Source organism: Stigmatopora argus, chromosome 1 (genome assembly GCF_051989625.1).
Source record: "Stigmatopora argus isolate UIUO_Sarg chromosome 1, RoL_Sarg_1.0, whole genome shotgun sequence".
Taxonomy (NCBI): domain Eukaryota; kingdom Metazoa; phylum Chordata; class Actinopteri; order Syngnathiformes; family Syngnathidae; genus Stigmatopora; species Stigmatopora argus.
In genome coordinates this window covers 19,322,674-19,345,913 of record NC_135387.1, presented here as the reverse complement: position 1 = coordinate 19,345,913, position 23,240 = coordinate 19,322,674, and the positions used below count along the sequence as shown (strand labels likewise).

The following is a 23,240-nucleotide window of genomic DNA, read 5'->3' as shown; positions in this document are numbered from 1 at the left end:
TTAGGGATTCGATTCCTTGTCCATCTTATTTTATTCTTGACTCGAGGTCAAATTGAGATAAGAGCATGGTTTGGTCACACTGAGCTTAACTCTCTTTTCAATGAGCAGCAAATTGGGAGATCAGAATCAGACTGGGTTCATTGACATTGTAAACACATTATCTGAATTAAGAATACATATGCATCCGATGCCTAAACAAAAACAATAAAATAGGAAGTTTTGAGAAGTGCAGATTATGGAGACAGAAAATTGTACTGTCAAACAAAAGAAATGCAAATTGTGAATTTAAAACAACCTTATGCTTTAGTTTACCCACATAGTTTAGTCTGCAGGAGCATACAGTAGTAAGAAACACTATAAATGGATGCACAAACAAATGTGGCTGTCCTAACAAATCCTAATCTGTAAAGCCCATAAAACTCAACCCATCTCGATTTACTGTGTGTGAAACCACCATCATATTATTTTATCTCTCACCCACATAAACAAAAGAGTTGATTATATTATAAAATCCTTCTCAAATGAGAATCCTAGCAGCAATCTTATTCGAGTCAGCTCAAAATGTTAGTTTTGGCAGGATTGTGCTTCAGACGACGAGTGAATGGGGTTTTTCGGACAACTTGGCCACGTATGACACTGGTTTAGAAATCCAGAGTGTGGGTTATTACTGGATTATTGCCATATTTTTCGGACTATAGTAAGTTGCAACGGCCAGAAAATACTAAATACTAATAAAGTCTTTTTTGTTCAATTTCACAGTTGCTGAGTAGGCCATCTATTCGTATCCAAACATAGCAAAGCAAATGAATTCCTTTTAAATGAACATAATTGTGCTGCATTGGTTGTGATTCCAATTTAGGACATAATAACTGGTTGCCACCTAACAGAACGTTTTCATTGCAAAGGCTCAGGTGATGAACAAATAAGACCAAGAGTGATAGCGTTAAATCCGAGAGCAGCAGATGTGGACAGTGGGGAGCAAACCGGGCTTGGTGCCACAATAAACGTTCAGGGAGTATCCCACCCCAAGTGAAGACCACAACATTGCCAAGAGACATGAGACGGGGATAAAACCACTACTAATCTCTTTTCCCGCTGTGAATGCCCATGAGCGACCCAGTCAGAGCCCAGACCTAAATCTGATAGAAGATCTTTGAAGAACTATGAAAATGGCTGAGCACAGCCCTTGTGCTAAACTGCAACTGCAGTGAAGAATGGGAGACATGACCCAAATAGAAACAGTCACTGTGCCTCAACAAAATGTTGAGCAAATTCTCAGAATGCTTATGTACGTGAGTTTTAAGGCGGAATAACCTCAGGAGAGCTGTTCATTCTGGGGATTGTCTCACATCTGGAATGAAAGAAAATGCTGGGTAAAGTTGTTGCTAATAAAAGAGCTTCAATCAGTTACTGTGTCTTACAGGGTTCACTTGCTTTCTGCTTTACATTCTCCAAATATTTACATTATCGTCATTAAAAACATGAAAGCATCATTGTCTGTGCGGTATTAGTTTAAGAAAACTACTACTACTTTTGTGAATGAAGACTGGACTACATTTAATGAAGATTCTTTTGATAGGTTTTCATCAGGAGTTCACATTAATTTTTCACTCTGCTGTGTGTGATTCGCAGTACTGATGAGCCGTTTTCTGAGGATGGCATGACACAATTTCAATTCCCTACAGCAAGCGCACAACTTCCCACATTTTGAAAGGCATGCTTCTTTTTCTTTGATATCACACAATTTCTTTATTTAGAGGTAAGTTTCAGCTTTTATCCTCACCTTAGTGTCAGCCTGCCGAATAAGGGGATTCATATCACACAACGCAAGGTTACCTTGACCTCTCTGCAGTACTTCAAAAAGATTGTAGATCACGATCTTCACTTCATTTTGTGCAATGAATACAAGTAGATTGATGATCAGTGACTGTCAAATCTAGCGTCGGTTCGTGCAGAGGCGGTGGGAGTGCTTAACTATTGGTCCACACCATTTCAGACAGTGTGTACAACACAAGCGTTACACTGAATCCATCCAGCGATTTTTCATATTGCGTGTCCTGCCTTTATGACTAAATTGCATTTACATTAAATGTTCTGGGAGAAGAATGTGATAAAATGAATTTTGAACCAACTCCGAATGGTAATAACCTCTCAAAACAGCCATTGAAATGGTTTCATGTGACTACATGTTATTCTTGGAGGCACTAATATGTTCCAACGTGCGTATGTAATTTGCAGTAAAAGGTTAATGCCATCTGTATAATGAACTCCATTATCATGGATCATAACATATGCAACAACTTCCCTTAGGCAACACACAACATTCCAACCATTGGGCGTCGCTTTCAATGGTGCAATCATTCATTTTGCCTTCAAGCTGCTCAACCGTGAGCAAAAACCATGCATGCCAAATTATTGAATACCACTACTTTTCTATCCTTTTACAGTCATTTGATCTGTTACCTGCTATTTTGATTACTGAACTCATTTTGGAATACAATAAAAAGTACTAATATGAATACTAACTTACGTTACAGCACTGGCATTTGTAGATAAATCTGCATGTTGGTCAAGAGAGAAAGCCAAAACACAGGTGAGAGATGAGTGGATTTAGATGGTAGATTGAAATCCAATGCTCCAGAAAAGTGACATGAGATGAGAGGTGGTGTGTAAAATGGGGGAAGAAGACCTATGAAAGCAGGTCATTGCTGAAATGTGCTTTGGGGACGGCTCCTTAAAAAGCATGGCTAACACATAGTTACATTTCTTGGATGACCGATTTAGAACAGCAGAATACATGAAAAGGAAAAATGAAGCTCAGCTATTGTCAATGAACAAATATTGAAATTGCTTTTTTTACAAATGGCCGATTATCCTATGACCAACTTGATTTATCAGGTCAGCAACTAAATGATCTTCAAGTCGAATGTTGCATCATTCTAGTAACAGAATGCCGTGACGTGTTCACAGACTGAGATGTGTTGCCTGTCATCCTCTTATCGGCCCCAGAGGGCACTTACATCAGGACTAGAGATAGCACCAGTAAACTGTTTTTTTGTTGTAGGGAGAACGGAAATTGCGTACAGATGAACTGAGTGTAAACCTCTGTCTGTCATCAATTCATCCAACAATTTTTTTTTCTACAAGCTGAGACACATGATCAGCAAACATTATCACAACTGATTTATGAAGAGAATCAGTGCTGACAAGTCAAGGCAATCGCACCTATAAATAGTCAGTTTTCTTAAAACCCTACTTTGAAAAACTAACCTTAGTTTGAAACCATCATTTGATAGCAAGCAGCTAATTTTAAATCTCAATTGAAACCCTAAACTGGGTTTTAAACAGAGGGGGGTGTAACGATCAAGCAGCATAGCAGTATGTGGCTCACAGTGGTTTCATTTTGCTACATTGGGTTTATAATGACAGTCATTTCTTTTTGGCAGCCATCGGTCATGTTCAATTAGCCGCTCTGTTGGTGAGCACATGGTCTAATATTTCAAAATGGTGTATAAGCATTGCACAGACATATTGATCATTGCCTTGACTTTGTTCTGACTGTTGACATCCAGCTGGAAGAGCACCGCACGTTTAAATGGGATCTGAGCTACTGTTGTTATACTAAACAGTTTTCTGAAAAGCTTCTCATTCACCGACCCAGTTATCTTTTTCTCCTCCGTGGGCTGCTATGACTGCCAGTACATTTTAGCTTATTGGCAGCCATTGATGGTAATAGGCCCACAATCCATATGAACTGGGAGGGATGACGGTGAATGATCCCGTTTTAGTGCCATTGACGGCAAAATACGTCCAATACATTGGAATTGGGAGGGCCTGGCAGGGATCATTCACTGTCAGCTCCTCCATGTTCCAATGGATCGGACTGTTATTGTCATTCAAGTGTCCCCCGCCCCTTCATTTTTAGTTATAATTAATCTTTTTTAAGAAATAGTATAATACGACTAATTGTACAAAACTAATTTACCCACCATAAGTTTGTCATGAAGCATTTATCTTGCTATTCAGTCCTTCAGTTCAGTTTATTGTGATGGAAAAATCGAGGATTTAGATTAATGGGTGACAGGCCGATGTCTGGTACTGGAAGGGTTTTAAAACAACTTAGGAACTTCATTTTGAAAGATTGGAGCTTTGGCATTGGTTGGAATGAAACAACTTGTTTAAAAGGCATTCACCATCCAGTCAAGAAACTTACTAGTTGGTGGAAAAAGGTTTGATAACGGCAAACTCACGTGAGCGACTTCTCGAGACGACTCGCAGGAGATCCCACGATCTCCCCCAATGTGCAGTGAACTTGTCCCAGGAAGTCCTGCCATGAGGGGGACAGTAAGTGCCATGGAGAGAGGCCGCCGGATGGGTGGGGTCAAAGGGTGGGCAGCATGTTCAGGCGGGGGTAACAAAGAGAGGAGTTGAGCATCGTTAAAGGCATTGCACTGTCAGAATTGAGAGGACATCTGAGGCAGACACGTACGTTAAAGTCGGTCGGCTTTTTCCCAAGTGAAGAAGGAGGAAGAGCAGGATGAGGAAGAGAGAAAGAAAGAAAGAGAGAGAGAGAGAGAGACCGGGCAGCAGTAGCAGCGACACAAGAGAGCATATCATGGAACAGAAGGGACAAGCCACTCAAATCATTATCAAGCACAACGGAGAGCAAAAAGGTTGAACTGGGAAAGATTGGGTCGGCATAATGCTGGGAGCTTTGTGTCAGGGTGCAATGGGAAAAGTGAGGAAATGACAAGCAGCATACGGAACAATTGTGGAGGCAAAGGCTTTAGTAGCCATCTGTCTCCTTAGCACATATACATACCTGTCAACCTCTGCCGATAACTGCCCTTATAAATGATTATGATTCCCCTTACAAACCCCCCAAAAACCTTACAAACACCGTACGACTCGTACGGTGTTTGTAAGGTTTTTGGGGGTTTGTAAGGGGAATCATAATCATTTATAAGGGCAGTTATCGGCAGAGGTTGACAGGTATGCATATATGTACATGTACATCAATACCCAATAGAAAATTAAACACCAGTCTTGGACTGTTTGGTCATATGCAAAACTCAAGTTATATTCTCTCAAAATATGTATTAGGGAGAAAGGTAATGGCAAAGGGAAACAGGTGTCTTATTCACAGTGATTGACGTCCAATCCATTTTGACAGCCACTCCTCACAGCTCAAACGGAATGGACGTCTACTGTCGTCACTGGTAATGAATGTTAGATGTGGTGATTATGTGGGTGGCGGGTGATAAGGTGGGTTGGTTTAGTATGGAGGTTAAATAGTAGGTCGGTGGATAGGAAGATCAATTGGACTTTATGTTGTTCGGCTAATGAGGCTAAGTGGTGGAGAATTGTTGAATATTTTTCCTATAGGAGGAAATTGGAAAGCCAATGATGTTAAATGTTTCAGCAAACCTGCTTAGAGCTTCTTTTCCCTTTTCAAATTAACGTGTAGAACTTGCATGTGTTCTGTATGCGTGCATCTGTGTGCTCCAAATATAAGTTTGATTAGTATGTTTTGGCCATTGGCAAAAGTGTTAACTTGGTGATGGAATTAATTATGTAGTTTAACATACGATGTGTCATTTTCTGAAATACAGTCAGATCCATAGACATTGGGATATTGCAAAAAAAGACTAAATATCATCACACTGATTTGAAATGAAACAAGCATAAACTGCAGACTCTCACCTTTGATTTGTGTGGAGCCACATCCAAATTAAATTAAAAGTGAAGGAATTGAAAGAGTTTGTACATAAATATTGTATTTATTGACGTGACTGCTGGGAAAAAAACACCAGCAAAATGAATTTTCAACTATGTAGGGCAATATAAATCCAGGCAAATACTTCAAAGCCCAATAGTTGTTTTCAGGCAAAGAAGTGGAATAATGAGCAATAGCTTGTCAGTCAAATAAACTGCATTCAATAAAGTGTGCATTTTATCGGTTGAAAACAAAACTGAAAGGAAAATGCAGCAGAAAGCAAAGACAGTTGTAGTGTAGGCCTGGGAGAGCATCAGCAGGGATGAACAACTGTGTTTGTTGACATCTAGGTTATAAAAAGCAGCTTCATTTATGAGTGTTCACATGGCCCAATATTTTTGGACTTCTAAAAAATTGTGATTCATCCACCGTTAATTTGATTGGGATTTAATCCCACATTGAAAATACAATTTCTTTGTTTCATTTCACTTTCATTGTGGTGATGTTTAGAAGAAGAAAAAATTGATTTATCTCAATGTTCAAATTTGAAGGAGACAGTGTGGAAATGCTTTGGCAGGATTTACTTTGATTTGCAGACAACCAAAAGGTTTGAGACAAGCATGTACGAAACGAGACATGATGAATGACATTGAGGGTCTCCAACGTGCAATTAAAAGCCATCTCCACCAATAAAGCACTTTACTTACATGCTTGGCCAGATCGGGACTTTTAGAATCAATATCAAACCTGAAATCACAAAGAAAGCACTTCAGTGTGTTAAGTGCTCTATTTTGCACCAACTGAACTGATAAAGTGCAAAAGCACCCACCACACTACTCAACACATTGTTTAAATGTTTTGTAGGTGATACCAAAAAGTTTGTGTGCACTTTACTGGCCCACCCATTAAGAATGCAATAAAACAACCAAGTCAACATTTTCAAGAACAATTTGACTTGTTTTTCCAGCTATAAAAATGTCTTAGTTCAAGAGCTGTTTGTTCAAGCAACTCCTAATGAGAAGAGCTCCTTCTAGTTAGTTGGTGTAGTTATTTCTTTGCTCTTCAATTCTTTTGCGATTTACTGTTAAAAAAAAAAAAAAAAAAAAAAAAAAACTGGTACATGTTCTATGGCAACTTGTGCAGATTGTTTCCTTTTCTGTTTTGAACATTGTTATTACTGTTGCATAAAAACAAGCATTTATGGTAAGTATAGTTTCGAGATTCTCAACATTTGACTCTAGTACTAAAATGTAAAATTAATTGCAGTAGACAAAGGTCATGTTTGACCTGAAAATTTACATGAATATAATGCCAAAGGGAACTGTTTAAATGATGAATCATCCAACAAAAAAAGACAAAATAAACAAAGTCTTAAGTCGAATGTCTCTGCCAGTCAACGAAAAAGTAATTAAACTCCAGAAGGTCTTGTCCCTTTCCTTCTTTTCCTGTGACAAAAGAGAGATGTAAATGAGTCCCTCTAATTGTAAAGGGAGAGACTCCCTGCTGTCTAAAGCCGCACTTCCATCATGATATCATGCAAATGAATTCTTTAAACGAGAAAAAAAATCTCCCAGGAGATCCAGCAATCTAACAGGGACCTGGTGAGGCAAAGGAGGCACTCTTTGTAACATATCTCTGAGTTTCAGGAGGAATGTTTAACCCGTCGTCCGACAGCTCTCGTTTGATTCTCGAGGCCCTCAAAATGAAGGTTCACCCTGCTGACCTTCTCAATGGGACTTCTACTCCCAGAGATGGCTGGCTTTGACCATCTCAGGGTCATACAGGAAATTAAGCCATTGGCTGCCATTAACTGTGATAGATTTACTACCAGAGTTGTTCTAAATATGAACTATCATTACGTTGACCACACAGTAAATTCTATATTACCATTTACAGCACTGATCAAAAACTTTCCTTCTGTTCCAATGGTTTTGAGGTTCTGACCGCGATAGATGTCCAATCCATTTGGACTGGGAGGGCCGAGATGGATTGGAAGTCTTTCATTCATAGTTTGCACCAAAAAAAAAAACGTTAGTAAATGAATTGCAAAATGTGCATGTGTGCCACCACTGTAGAGGTTCATTCACCTCACTTTGGTGCGGACACTCGCGGGCTCAATTCCCACTAGTGGCAATATGATTGGGAGTGTGAATGGTCATTTCTCTCTCTGTGTGCCCTGCGACTGACTGGCGACCGGTCTATGGTGTAGCCTGCCTTTCGCCCGAAGGCAGCTGGGTTAGGCTCCAGCACCCCCACAATCCTTCTGAGGATGGGCGGTATGGAAGATGAATGAATGAATGAAAATGTGCATGTGTGCTTTGTGTCCTTGTGCGGTGCGTGCAAAAGAAAGAGCCTGTACACGGGATCTCGGCAACTTTAAGACTTGCTTAGCTTTGACAGCGGGAGAGATTAAGGATAAAAGTTGATATGAAATATGTATCACCCGCATAGCTGTCTATTGAGACAGAGTGCCAATGAATAATTCCTCAGGAGAGAAGCAAAAGTAAGAGGAAATGCGAGTCAGGTTAGAGGGAGAGTGAATGAGGACACAGGGGTATATTTAACATCATGAGAAGCAGAACGGGCAGGCAAAAATGTTGACCGCTAATGTTTAAACAAAAACTGAACTAAGAGGTTCTCAGAGGAGCTCATGATAGTGGAGGACTTACACATTAAAGCGTAAGTTCTGCTTCTCCTCAAAGAAGTAGTCCAGAATGTATTTCCTGACAAAGTCCGGGTTCAGCGTGTTGTCGATGACCTCCGTTCTTCCAAACTGTATCATAACATAGATAGAGATGGCAAATTACAGTCAGAACTGAAATATCACAATACAATAGAACACAACACATCTTTTAAAGTGGGGGCATTCTGCATTCAAATATTTAAAAAAATAAAAAATAATTTTAGTGATAAACATTTCTCTCACTGTAGTTCCATAATGGTTAAAAAATACATTATTCAAATTCTTGCATGAAAAGTCAATTTAAACTACAGTTTTGGATGTAGCATACAAAAGTACATTTTCACCTTCATGGAGTATTAAAAGTATGCTTTATGTATTTAGAGTAGTGGAAGCAGTGCATTTATGTTTTGTATACAATTCTGCAAAGCCTTTAGTTTAATGTTGACTGTATACTTGAATCTAGCATTTTGCTTACTGAATAGCACAACATAAATATTTTCACCGACCCCTGCCAGTGTTAATTCATCAACTGGGATTGGAGTAGCGACACTCAATGATTTCCTAATTGCGCCACAGAAAGAAAGAATGGCAAAAAGAAGACACTTCATAAGCTACAACAACACTAATTTAATTAATTGCGCCTTGACACCACTGTTGCTGGAATACTTCAGTACAAGATTCAGTGTTGTGAACTACACATTAGATGCTGCTGTTGCCACAGCACCTGGGATGTTGCCAAGTTTGACGCTAATGTAACTTCTACTCCATCCTTTAGGACAAGGAGAAAGACATAAATGTGTGGTTTCACGACAAGCAATGGCCCACTGTTGCTTCATCAACAATGAGGAGGAAACAGACAATCACAGCAGATTGAGCACACGAAATAACACGTTCTGCTGCACACAATTTATTTGCCCTTTTTTTCTGAAGGCTTGGCTTCAGATAAATCAAAAAGTGCTCTGCTTTTTTCATAACAGGCAAGTAAGAGATGCTGTCTGGTGGAGGCTAAATACTGTATATCAAGTGATTGCACTAAATTGTATTATTTTAAACACTATTACGCTAGAAATATGTTTTGTTCAAGTAACTATGCCAGGGATGTGTACTGACAACCAAAACAATTAAAAACTACTTGCTCTTTTGGATGTGGTGTGTACAACGAACTTGTGCATCAATCAATTTTTGTATTCAATGGATTAAAGCATAGTATTTGTTAGTATATCAGATTTGTATTCACAGTTGCAGATTTGATACTAAGTAAGTCTGCACATAACTTCAGATAAGAACTTAATTACTTTTGTGCATTGGCTTAGAAAGGTTGGATACATGATAAGTAAAGCGAGCCAAGAAAACCATGCATTGCTTTCTATAACTCACCATATCCCTTCATTGAGCTTTTGTTGTTAAATACACTTTTGCAACGATATTGGGTTGCAGTGGTTGCTTTCAAATGTAAAAGCAACTCATTACGTACTGTGAAAAGACATTGCAAAAATAGGGAGTTAGAAGCGCTTCAGAATATGTCCACAAGCATGTCAGCCTATTGGAGAATGTGCCGTACAGAGGAATAATTGGATTATGGCTTGGATTTAAGCCAAAGGGACTCCAAACACACCCATAAAGCCTGCCCCCCAAAAAACAAAAAAAAACATTTCACGGCCCACTTAGCTTTATCAATTGCTCACAGTCTGACTTGAGTTGCAACAGCAGGCCCAAATGTGCTGAGCTTCAGGTGGAGAAATGTCATCATAAACAAGTGGTTAAAACATCTACATTTCAGTTTCAATTCTAGGATCCTTGAAGTTTGTATGCTTTCTCCATACTTATATAGAGATAAGTAAATATAAACTACTATATATGTTTGATTGTTATTTGAACCTGAGATTGGCTGGCCTAGGTAACAGAGTTCAAACAATCAAATGCAGTCTCTCAACATTATTAGCACCTGTGATGTATGTATATAATGTGAAATATTATCACTTCAATGAGTGATTTTTTCCCTATTTTATTCGTTAAAATACTTTGGACTTCCAATTAAAATATCTTATTTTAATATAGTATTATATTTTTCTAGATTCTAGGTTTTTTTTTATGTCTGAAGGACTTAATGAAACTTTTTTATTTGTTCCAAATGAAGGGATTTATGGTACAACTGGAATTTAAGAAGAAAAAGTGTCAAACTTAGATCCATCAAATGTCAAAGCAATCAAAAAAAAGTCTGTAGCATCCGAAAGTTGGACATATTTTTCCGAATGTATTTAACAGATTTTCTTTTTGTCAAAGATACAATTAAAAAAAACGAATTTACACAAGAATCCCTCTCATTTTTTGATCACCTAGACTAATTGATAAGTCTACAATCTCTGCTCATTTTATTCTTGTCAAACATCACAAACTGATGAACTGAAATACAAATAGAGTTTGTTCACAAAAAGGGCCTGCAGTAAATTGGCTAGAAGTCTTATCAGGACTCAGAGGCACATATGCTAACCACTAGTATAATGTGCTTCCTAAAGGATGAACAAGGACCTTAATCGTTATATGCTAACCACTAGCATAACGTGCTTCCCAAGGGATGAACAAGGACCTATATCGTTAATCGGCCTTTCATTCAATTTGAGATGTTGCTGTTTCAATGTAACTACAGCTGCTTATTGGTACCTGGTGGTCAATTGCCTGGGGGTGTAGGGAGATGCGGGTGGGAGGTGAGGAGAGATTATTATGCTGAGGCACACTGGAATGTTTACAAAGTGATTAGTATTGTACAGCCAACACATGCAAACACAGAGCTGGCAGTCGTATATGTCATTTAGAGGGGACTCGTGGGCTGAGCTGAGGGGGGTGTGGTTGATTTGGGGTCTTACCTCTCGCCACTGTTTGCACTCCACACCCTGCGTGTACAACACCACCACTGTGGAGAATAAAGAAACCAAAATATATAAACATTCCGACGCTCAGAACGATGAGGTCGACACAACAATTTGCTTATTGAACTGTCCAGAGAAAAACCTCTTTTGAGTAATTTCATTTTCATTTGCTTTTCCTTTGAGTAGGAGGAAGACAATTCCAGAGGATTTTTGCAGGAAAAAAAGTTGGGTTATGCCATTTGAACATTATTTCATTTGACACATTATCGACCAGCAACATGAAAATGAATCTCGCATTTCCGCCAAGCTCACGTTTTTGGCGCTCTTGTAGACTTTTTATTCATTACCCTGCCACATCCAATCAAGTGGCGCATCATATGATGTTGTAATGCATCAAAGTGGTGTGAAGCGAGTGAGCGAACTTGCGTCAAGGCCACCTGTGTCCACAACTAAAGGCTTGCAATCAAAACGCATTTTCTTCACGGTGGGATTGCTCCTGTTTAATTTTAAGACTTCAAATAAAGTAGAGGAAGGTTAAACGAAACGCAGTCGAATACAAAGTAGGTTGATTGCTAGATGTTCCCCACAGCTTCAAAACTCCCTTCTATTTTTATGTAGACCAGCCTTCATCTTATTACAAGAATCCAAAGAAATGCTGTCACAGCCTTTTACGTGTGCCAAATGAGTTAAGAGAATATTTAAATCAGTGTTTTGCATGTTCAAACTGTGTTTCAAAGTGAGCCAGATTATATTTTGGCTAAATTTCAAATGGCTTTGAGTGTGTATGACCGGAGACTCAAATACAAGGTAATCACGATCAGACTCCGTCTTTTTTAGATTGAGGTTGATTTATAAATGACACCAGATCTGGTTTATACCGAATTTCAATTGACACCAGAGAAAGATTCATCTGTGACTGTGAGGCATCTTGTCAAAGACCTAAAGCTAAAATGAAATTAGCATTGTAAAACAAAGATAAACTTACGTGGGTCAGATTTGGAGAAGGTGTCTTTGTCTAAGAGATTTCTGCAAGAGAAGAGGAAGCAAATCAGGTCATTAGTGTTTTTTCACTATAATTGTCAGGTGGGGATACAGTAAAAGGATGAAATGATACAGTTTCATCAGGAGACTTTGTCTTTTACTCTCAGAGATCCACTCTATAGTCTGATATCCAGTTCTCTATGAGGGCTTTTAAGTGGAGCATACCAATAAATACGTTGCTTGAAGCACAACACAATCCTCACCCCTCTCAAGACCGGCGAGAATTCAATGAATAGAGATGAGATTTCCGGACGGAATCTAACAACAGGGCTCTATATTGGCATTCTTGTCATTTTGAATTCCTCTGCCACAGAAACGTGTGCAGTTTTAAAGGAAGCAGCTTTTGAGGTATTAGACTTGAGACAATCTGATTTCCATTGGAATAGTATTGTCAGTGTCATTAACAAAGGAGATAAAAAAGGTAAAGCTGGGTATTTAGCTTGACACCCATTGCCCTCCACTTTCATCAATCTTTAGCCATAAGGTTTCTTTTACCACACCATTTGAAGCAACAGAGCTTTTCCCCCAATATACTTTATTTAGAATATTGAGTTGAAAAACAAAAACATGAATATCCCACACTTAAACACTCTAACCTGACAGTGCAAAAAGGAGCAAAATTCAGAAGAACCCTACTTATTTGAATCCTACCCCTTTTCTAAGGTAATTTGTCAACCAACAAGACTTTCCGGCGGGTGTTTAGAGCGTCAGCCTCACAGTTCTGGGGTCGAGGGTTCGATCCCAGGTCAGTCCTCACTGTGAGGAGTTTGCAGCTTCTACCTGGGCTTTTGTGTTTTTTCTCTGGGTACTCCGCTTTCCTCCCCACATCCCAAAAACATGCAGGGTAGGCTTGTTGAGGATAAGCGGTTAAAAAAAAGAATATATTTGATAAATGTATATCATATAAACCGATGTTAAATTAAAAAGTCACTTTTACAACATTTTCCTAAACTGGCGGATTAGCCCTTTTTTCTTTTAATGAATGCCATCTTTTAGATGCTTGTAAGACAGTTACTGCAACTGGGGACCTGCAAAGCTAAAAAAAATGAATAATATAAGAGATGTGGGAGGAGACGAGCAAGGAGGAGACACCTGGTGCCACCACAGTGAAGGTCAAGAGAACAGATGTCCCTGTGGCTAATAGATCAGCAGATGTTCTGCTCTTTGCCTCAGCATTTGTCGCTCAGTGAGGATCTGTTTAAGTGAAAATACTCTAAGAAATCCCATCTAATAATAAGATGAATCATCTTTTTTTTACCGTGACTATATTCTCCTGAACACCTCCAAAGCGATTTCAGGAAAGAGGTTAGGAAGTTAGCTCTGATTTCGCAGTTATGTTCATCAACATTAGCCCATTATTCATAATTACTCACAGCTCCAGGTCAACTTTAGAATTTTTTGTTACCTCAAGCACAGTAGTCTCGAATCTAATAGTGTAGCCGCCCACGTATGTACAATTTAGAAGTGCACAATGCAGATGAACTAGCCCAGTTAATATTTCATCGCCACCCATTTTCACTGCATAACTGATAAATATTTTGCATAATCACCAACAACTGGCGACTATTCATTTATAGAGGTTTTTCATTGAATTTATGTTTGAGGTTTGTCAGCAAGCCAAAATATTCAATAGTAATGATAAGATTTGATTTGAACTAATAGAGTATGTACATATTCGTGTCATTTAAATACATTAGGCTATGTTTGCGAATAACGTCACTAGGACATTGCTGCTCTCGTGAAATTCGGATTAAAATCACAAGCGATGTCTTGTAATGGCACACAAGTAGTATCCAATTTCGTGTTATGGCTTTATTACAGTTCATTGTTGTCAACTTGTGGAAGTTGATAAAGAAGCAATGACACTCATCTTCTTGGTGAAGGAAAAGTAGCTTGACTGTCTGTCTCACTAATGTTAACGCATGAAAAGCGTAACACATTTAAAAGGCAGTAGAGTGACAAGTCATGCCATCAGAAGGACAAAAGTTAAAACATAGGTGTGATTGTAAGTGTGCTAGGTTCTTTGTCTATATGTATCCTGTAATTGTTTTAATTGTTAAAAGTTTTAGAAGATAAATGAAACGGAAGCTGAATGCATAACTGAAAGAATCAGGTCAGGATACACTGTGCAGTAGAGATGTGTCTTTCCAGCTACTTTGTTGGCATTTGAAGAACTGAAAGCTCAAGCTGTTGTTCAAGCCACACACAGAACATTATCATTGAGTGGATTACGTGAAACAATAAGACGGGATCCATTTGACTCCCACTCTTCCCCCTTGGCACATTGCATCTTCTCCATTTCAAAGAATCCCCCACCATTAAGATGATATTCTTTATCAAGCTCCATGCGTACTCACGACGCCCATTCACTTTTCTTCTTATTGATTACTCGCCTCTGATAGTGCTTCTATCTCAAATTTTATCTCACACGTTAACACTTCAAAAATAATCTGAGTGTCGCCTCATATCGTTAAAACTCAAAATTCAATTCAAAATTCAATTCAAAATACAATTACGATCGTGCTACTCTTCTTCATGTAAACTCATTAGATTGCTTTATTGTGGATCAGTCTGAGTCAGAGAACATTAGGTCTATGCCTCAGTGGTTTAATTTTAATAACGGCACTTTTTAAATTCCGTTCTCCCCTATTGACTTATTATTCACATTTTTGATGAATAAAAAAAAAAGTACTTGAGGCGAAAGAGAACGTCGATAAAATAATGTGGACTTCAAATGGCTCAGCTGACCTGCGCCAAGGCTCGACGATCCGTCTGTTAGTCCATCCCTCCCATTTGCTTTGATTGCTCCCAAGCTGCTTTAGGCGATGTTGGCTAAAGAAGAAGCACCGCTGAGAGAGCACTAAGTGAGTATAGATGCGTTGACTGTGTTCACTTGAAAAGGAAAAAGGCTGCAGGGTGCAGAAGAAAGCTAAGTAAAGGAAAAGCAAACCTCCTTTATTGTCTCTCTCCTCGTCTCTAATGTCGTGAAAGAACTTTCCAACTCTCTTGACTCGTTTGTCCTTCAGCGAGTCAATGAGGCAGCAGATCATACTGGAAGTAGTCAGCCATAGTCGAAGTGTTTGAAAATGGGAGGCCATTACTCCATGAGAAAGAAGAGCAGGATTTGGAAAAGATATATGTATGACTCAAGTCTCAGGTTACTCTGCAACCATGTGGACCTTGCAGATGCGATACAAATAGTTTTAAAAGCATGATACTGAACATCGTCTCAGGTTTACTTTGTAATTGTACAATATGTATTGTATTATTTATGCAACAGTTCAAGCACATGGGATTTGTGCGGCATTTACATTTTCCTTAATTCATTATTATTCATTATTCACTTATCTGAGGTCAAAGCGCTGTGGAAGCGCTTACAGTCTGCAGAGCCAGAAGTATGTTTTGACACCGAAGCAGATGACTCAAACCAAGGCAAAGTTACAAAATGTATTCCAATCAAAACCACACCAAAAGAGAAGGGTACAAATATTTAAATAAAAATAAAACAATTGTATTTACCAAAGGCAGAGGAAACGATACAAATTTAGCAACAACCAAGCAAAAACAAGAAAACAGGCACCTAGCAAAGACCACAAGATTTTAAATTGGCAATGGTCACTAGCAAGGCAATATCTCAATATGCTTCTATTAGATTGCCTGCTTTTAAATACCCTGCTGACAAGATGGTAAACAGTTGCGACACAGGGAACCCCACCCACTGCAACACACCTGGGTGTTATAAGGCAAAATACAACCAGCCCAGCAGCAGAATATAACACAGCCTCTTTAACAGGGATGTCCAGACTTCCCCTTCCTTAGCTACTTGGTTCAGCTCTTCTGGGGGCACCCTGAGGCGTTACTAGGCCATTTTGAAGACATAAGGCATTTCCACACCTGCCTGGTTTGTTCCGGACCAAGCTAAAAAGCTCCTTTTGGCTGGTGTGAATAAAAACCAGCAAACTCTGGTGTGGACCAAACAGCGGCTCCAAGACCTTACCAAATAGGGGGTTTCAGTTTTGGTAATGAGCAAAGGAAGGGACCTTTGGACTTTCTTGGTGTGAATACGGCCGTAGAGTCTTCTGCAATTTTTTTTAAAGTATTATATCAAAGTTTTTTTTATACCACTTTTGTATAGGTTTTGTATATGCAGTACATTTTGGTCATATCAAAATGTAAGTGTTGTAAGTAACATGCAATCAATCCCCCACACCCTACTGTTAGTGTTTGACATTATAATGGATCTCAATACTTTTAGATATAATTTTAATACCATTACTTTACCCACTTTTTAGGCGTGAATTGGTGTAAACGATGCACGAGGAGCATTGGACTACACTACAGTACAGTACTTGCCAAAGTAACTTGAAGGTTTGGTGATGAAGTGCCACCACTGTGACTGAGAATACAATTGAATCTTCACGGCTGCTTGTTTTATGGGGTGATATGGTTGAATGAGCAAGATGTGGCTTCATTTGCAGTATAGACGTGGAGGCGGGAACATCTCAGGAGGGATTCTCAGAGTCGCTACAAGTCTACCAGAAAGATTGCTTGGTTAGATTGCTTGCTAGCCACTTTTATTTATTTATTTACTTGTTTATTTATTTTGGGTACAAGTGCTTTGCAGGGTTGCAAAAGAGGATTAAAAACAAATGACAAGTGAAAAACTTATTAAATCAGAAAGATTGAATAACCCCCATTTCAGTGCAACAACCTTGTTCCGTCCGGTCCTGGTTGTCAAGGTAATAGAAGACATAGTCAAAATTGGGAAAGAAAAAAAAACAGTCATTTTAACCTTTGGTACAAATGTGCTCTAATTTTTTATTCTTTCATTGTTCGGAGGAAGGAATTTCAGCAAACATTTATTATGACAACATAAACTAAGAATTGTGGAAAAAAATATTTGAATGTGTCATAGTGGTAAACACTTTACTGCTATATGATACATGTTATATGCATAAATAAACAAAGGTTTAAAGACAAAACCTTTCTGGTGCACTCCTGATTTTCTGAGATTTCAAATAACAGATGTTTAATTGGCCAAGCTGAGGTGCAGGTAGGAGTGCCAATAGATCATAAATTGGTGAAACATGGTGGAGTAAAATACGTAAAATTATGGTTTTCTGGAAAATTTGAGAGTGCAACTGTTTCCGAAAAGTGGAAGGCAACTGCGGGGGATTCTTCATTGTATTATTTAAGGCCTAAATGTAAAATAAATTGCATGGCAATATGCCTAGTCCTGGCTATGCTGCGGGTTGATGGGATGGTAGTTTGAACCCTTGATTTTATATGTTGTTGGAATAGTATAATTACCCAACCACTGCGAATGAGTGTTTAATTCTCCTGTTCTCAGCAAGTCAGAAAGAATTGCTCTGTTGGCTATTGTCTAACTTTGATGGATTGGTATGTGGTAAACGGAGGAGATTTTGTTGTGTACAAATCCGCTGATTGAGAAGTTCAAGCTGCCACCGAGGGAAAAGCCTTCCAATGATGTAACACTTGTAAACCTGTCAGTCATTTCACATTTCCTAAACCAGTGGGGAGTTCAAAAAACACACTCTCTTCAGCCTTTGGGCGATCTGAAAATAGTGACAAAAGCAGCTTGAGCCCACTGAGCCAAGAGAGATCGCCTTGCTTCCACCCTTGGCTTTTTCCTGTCATTCTTGTCAACACTTTCCAACTGCACATTGTTACAAACATTGCAAGATGAAGCAAAAAGCACTGTAAACAGCCAAGTGAGTTCATGTTGTAGGGTGACATCAAGGAGTCAACATTACCGATTCTCACTAATAATCCCAGTCAACAAATTCACATCCTGTTCATCAGCGCAACAGCTTTTCATGTGTACGCCACTAATTGGGACTCGACATCCTTGCATTCGAAAGAGCGACACCAGCGTGTGCTGTTCATGGTTATGACTATTCATGTATGTGTCTTCAAGACATGCCAAATAGCTGAGTTCAGGTAGTTGTCTGCAGAACAGAGCGCAAATACCAAGAAGTGTCAGTGAGAAAAACAGGTTCTCCTCCTGTTCGCGGTCACGTCCAAGGTAATGACTCCCGCGGGAGCAGATTGATTGTGTTAGTTACCCCCCACCCCCTCACCTTCCAGCTATGGAATGTATTGATTGGATGCTAGGCTGCCCTAATCAATCAATCACTGTGACTGAATGGTTATAAAAGTACAGTGTTTCCAAGTTTCCAGTGTTAGTGAGCCAAGGCACAAACTGCATTGGATATTAGAAAAATGTCATGGTGCACCATTACAAAAATGTCGCAAAATGCAAATATATAATGATACAACGATGAAACAAAAAAGGGAAAATAGAGCCGATGGACTAGTAATAAGGCAGCGAGTTCTCAAAATGACACACTGCTAGTACGTAGTTTAGGTCTAATTCAAGATGGGCCTCATAAATGCCAAGTCAAAGTCAAGTCATGTGACCTGATCCTCCACTTTTGGAGACCAGATTATAGAATGAGCTGCGCGATGAGTCTTGTTAATACCAGTTTGCAGCCAAGCCTTAGGTACAAGGAAGCAGACACTCAAGCCAAGGATGATGAGCTGACCTGACAGAAAAACCGATCAGAACCATCGACGTGGAGAAATGTGCCGTTATGGCTATATGCACATCCTTTGATAAGACTCCTGTCTGACGGCCACCCTTCTCACTTTTTTTTCCATCTTCCAAGGGTTTCTCTTTTCGCAATATTGGAAGATAACGCAAAATGGCCTGCAGGCCGCACGCTACAATTCAATTCCAAGTGCTCTGCAATCATGGAGTTTCAGACTGACTAAATAAATTACACAGCATTGTGAAGCCTCTCAGCCACACAACAGCCACCAACTTCTTTATATCTCATATATACATTGACACTTTTGTTTATAATATTGCCATTTATTGTTATTATGTGGATGAAATATTCAACTTTTAGAGAGTTGAATATGCCTGAAAGACTTCCTCTAAACACATACTATATCTATCTTAGAGACACTCACTCTGTAGCATCCATGGAAGTGTGTGGTTTTTGTGGGGTCTTGACATGCTCCAGAACATTACATCTAAGCCTGTATCCCGATAAAAAAAAAGATCATCTCTCAAAATCCCAGGAGTTTGGTCACTCTTAAATTAAGGCACCACTGTTGTGTGTATTTTTTTTACGTGTAGCATTGCTCCCCAAAGGTCTGACCACCGTGGAAATGAGCCATTGCGCAGAGTACATTTCTCCTGGCTTGCTCAAGGCAGCAGAAAATATTTTTCTATCTTGGAAGAAGTGTGACCAGAGGCAAGTCTTTGTTCGGAGAGACATTAATGACAAACAAGGGAGCTTCAGACCGACGACGCCTCTAGGCATAAACCCGGATGGCAAGCTTTCGGTACAAGGGGATCTTTTGGGGGCGGGGTGTATTAATCTTTGTTATCTTGAGGAAAACATAGTGTGAATGAAGAAAATATCACGGCTGGAATGATTCAAGATTTGACTTGACCCAGGATATGATACGCCAATCTTTTTTTGAGAAAAATATTTTCCTGAATTCAACTAACTAAATGAGAGAGTTTGTGTGTGTAATCTCAGTAGTCTATTTTGTATTGCAGTCACTTTTGGGGTATATTTTTTTCTGCAAACTGTAGGTCTGGAAATTGGTCACAGTGGGATGTCAGACCATGCCCTATTATGTCCTCTACTTTCTTCTTCCACACACACTAATATTGGGAGTGCTGAGCACTGAGAAAAGCCATCTGGAGCACGGTTGCCAATTCCTGGTTCTTAACCAAGCCGCACTATGCACACCATAAAAATAATGCTGTATTTAAATCTATATATTTTCGCCCCATAGTCAGTTCCTCCCTTTCACTTTTTTCCCCCTGTGACCTCCAACCTGTGACACTGTCCCTTGTATAGTCAAAAACACTTTGCTCAAGATGCACGCAGTCAAAGTCAGCCTCCTCATCTGCTTTTCAGTTGATTTTTTCCCCTGGGACCTCCAGCCCCTCCAGTTTATTCCCCACACAACTGGCCAGCCGAGAAGCACTTTGCTTGGGTTGCTTGTCAGCAAAATATGGCCTCCTCACCTGGTTCTCAATTGACTTTTTGTCTTATTTTTCTATGTGTTGCGTGTTGCTTCTTTGACCTCTGACCTGTGAAATACGATGACGACCTCCCCCTGCATGAGTTGGTGTCAAGTGAGTGAATGCTTTATTTAAGTGGAAATAAGAAATATTTAGGCATTTTGAAATTAAGAAGTCCCAAGTGACCTCTTTTCATGAATGCGCCACTTAAGCCCCATAGAAGAAAGTGTTCAAAATAGGCCCTTGAGTTGTTTCCCAACAAGGTATCAAGGCATTGTTACCTAATATTGTGTGGGTCAGTCAAAGGGCTCATTTCCAAGAACTGAACCAGTCCCCTCATGCTCATTTTAAAAACTTTGACGATATACTCTTCCCACATTAGATAGCGTGTCGAGAAAATGCTTCATAATTTAGAGCTGCTGAGCTGTCCAGTTTACCTGAAAGTACACCCACACACACCACCTCACTCTCACCCCCTCTGACACAAAAACACAACACACACACCCCACTTCCTGTTGGTTTCCAGCAAAGCAATTCAATCAAAATTAGGGGCTCCAACCAGGTGGAATCAGAGGATGAACAACAAGATGCCAATAAAGACGGTGAAAGATGTGACACTTATTCTTGTCTTCTCTCGTGCCTGTCTATTTAATACGTGAACTGAAACCCATCCATTAGGGGTCTCTGAGGAATTAATTAAAGAGCACGTCATCACAGCCCGGTGAATATCCTGCAATAGAATATCTTAAACAACCAGCAATGTGAGGATGGAGAGTAGCAGTCGCAGGCAGCCCTGCCCCACCCTGCGCAGCCAGCATGCAAGCGTGTATGTATTTCAAAGGGAGGTCTTGCGGAGTGTGAATTCAAAATGAGCGATGGACCATTTGAGCGCTTGAGCTTGGATATTAAATGGTTCCCAGGTCTGTAAGCCACTTACGACACCATGGGGAGGAGGGCTAGGGTAGCTGACCTGGAGTGAAGCAACCAAACTCCGATATGGTCGATACCATCAACAGACCAACACCTTATGTAACACAGACATATGTATAATATTGCAATCTAATCTTCCAAATGTGACCCAAAAAAGATGTAATACGGCAATAATATTTCTGAGAAAATCAACATTTATGGGAATAATCATAGATTCAAAACTTACAAATTTGATGAAAGATGGTCATCAACTTGGAGATGCTCAAATGTTACATACATTTTATGTACATTTGTTTTTCAAAACATTGCTTAAGATCACCAAAAAATTGGTAAAGAACCGCAACGCATCTGTTAAAATGCAGTGTTGTGAAAACAGATCGAACAAATATCCAATACATGTCAGATGAGAGTGCATATGTAACAATAATGATTCATTATTGCGATCAAATTGACTAAACATTCCAACCAAATGTCATAAATCGTCAACAAAAATGATTTTATCTTTCAATCTGACGTTGTCACTCAACATAGCATATATGAAAGAAAATTAAATATTGTAAATTGAACTTTGACAGCCCCATGTATGAATATTAGAAACATAAGCAAGGTAAAAAACAACAACATTGTAATTATGTTTAAACTAAGGAAAAAAATGAGAAACGCATTCCAATCCAATCTTACAAATGCTCAAATGCAGAAAAAAAATCTGATTATATCTACAGTCAAATTCTCATCAAAACATGATCAAATGAAAACAAATTTCCCTGTAGGCTTTTATGAAATACAGCAAATTGCAGAACGTCAACTTGATGGATGGCATGCTTTCACTGACCTGCATGAGACAGTGATCTCCACTTTGGTTGCCGGGATGCTCCCGCTGCTGGGGTCCAAGTCACACACTGTCGTGGCTGTGGACTCCTCTTTATCCATCACGTCCCCCTCCATGCTGCCGGGAGAGCCACCCCAGGCTGCCCGGAGTCAAGCTCTGTGATCCGGTGCTGCCGCGAGGTGAGAGCGAGAAATAGCAAGAGAAAGAGAAGGAGAACGAAAAGAGCTTGGAAAGTTGACGGCTGCTGCGGGCTCACATCAGGACCGCTCGCTCGGCAGGCTGCAAAGGCGCGCTTTGCCGCGGAGGTGAGGTGCGCCCGCCGGTGGTGGGGGCCGAGCTACGAACTCCACCCTCCCTCCCTCCTCTCCTCTGCCTCCTTCTTGTGTGCATTCCCCTACATGAATGCGGACGCGCATCCAAGCCATCGATCCACTCGTACGGATCGTTACGGGGCTTTGACTTGGTTGGAACAGAAAATAAATGAGCAAAAATGGGCTGAAAAGTGCATTGGGGATTTATATTCCTCGTCTCCTTCGTGTTAGGTTGTCCGCATATGAAAAGGGCAATATTTTGCAGATAGTGAGTCAATTGGACGGGGTTTTATCCAGTTTACATTGATTCTCATTATGTGGTAGCATTTAGATAGTGGTTCTTCTTGAAGCAACATTGCTTGGTTGTTTAAAATCACAACAAAGTTCATTGGTTTTTATTTGAAAGTAGTGCGATTGGCTGGCTACCAATTCCCAATGCCCCCCACCTACTACTCAGAGTTGCGTGGGATAGTGTCCATCACCCCCGTGACCTTTAGGAGGTTGAGTGAATGGGATTTTGAATGAATGTTTGACAGTAAATTTCAACTAACAATTTGGTGGAAGCCCGATTTGTGCATGTGTGTTTGCGTTTCTGTAGGAAGCATTAACAAGCTGCCAAATTGCTGCTTGTGAGATGTGTAAATTGAGTTCACTCCCACCAGAAAGCGCTCTCTCTAATAAAAAAAAAAAGGACAGCCACCAGTCAAGATCTGGAATTTCCACACTGGGGAGCGCCCCAGGAGATATTGTGAGGATGTGTGCATCCCCGATTTTTTTGGAAAGACGATGCAGAGT

The 23,240-nt window shown here is 39.7% G+C and overlaps 1 protein-coding gene across 2 annotated transcripts in view; it reads right to left on the bottom strand.

Annotated features, from left to right (window-relative positions):
* Positions 1–22,478, bottom strand: part of cpne5a (copine Va) — a 54,581-nt gene extending 32,103 nt beyond the window's left edge. The window contains exons 1-7 of one of the 2 annotated variants that reach the window (XM_077607241.1): positions 22,138–22,478; positions 12,252–12,292; positions 11,264–11,310; positions 8,386–8,489; positions 6,424–6,463; positions 4,490–4,504; positions 4,251–4,327 (exon numbers count right to left, since the gene is read on the bottom strand). In XM_077607241.1, the coding sequence (XP_077463367.1) occupies positions 4,251–4,327; positions 4,490–4,504; positions 6,424–6,463; positions 8,386–8,489; positions 11,264–11,310; positions 12,252–12,292; positions 22,138–22,250 (437 nt within the window). In that variant the 5' untranslated portion in view covers positions 22,251–22,478. The remainder of the gene's footprint in view (positions 1–4,250; positions 4,328–4,489; positions 4,505–6,423; positions 6,464–8,385; positions 8,490–11,263; positions 11,311–12,251; positions 12,293–22,137) is intronic. The other variant, XM_077607250.1, reaches the window with a different exon arrangement.
* Between the last annotated feature and the right edge of the window lie 762 nt (positions 22,479–23,240).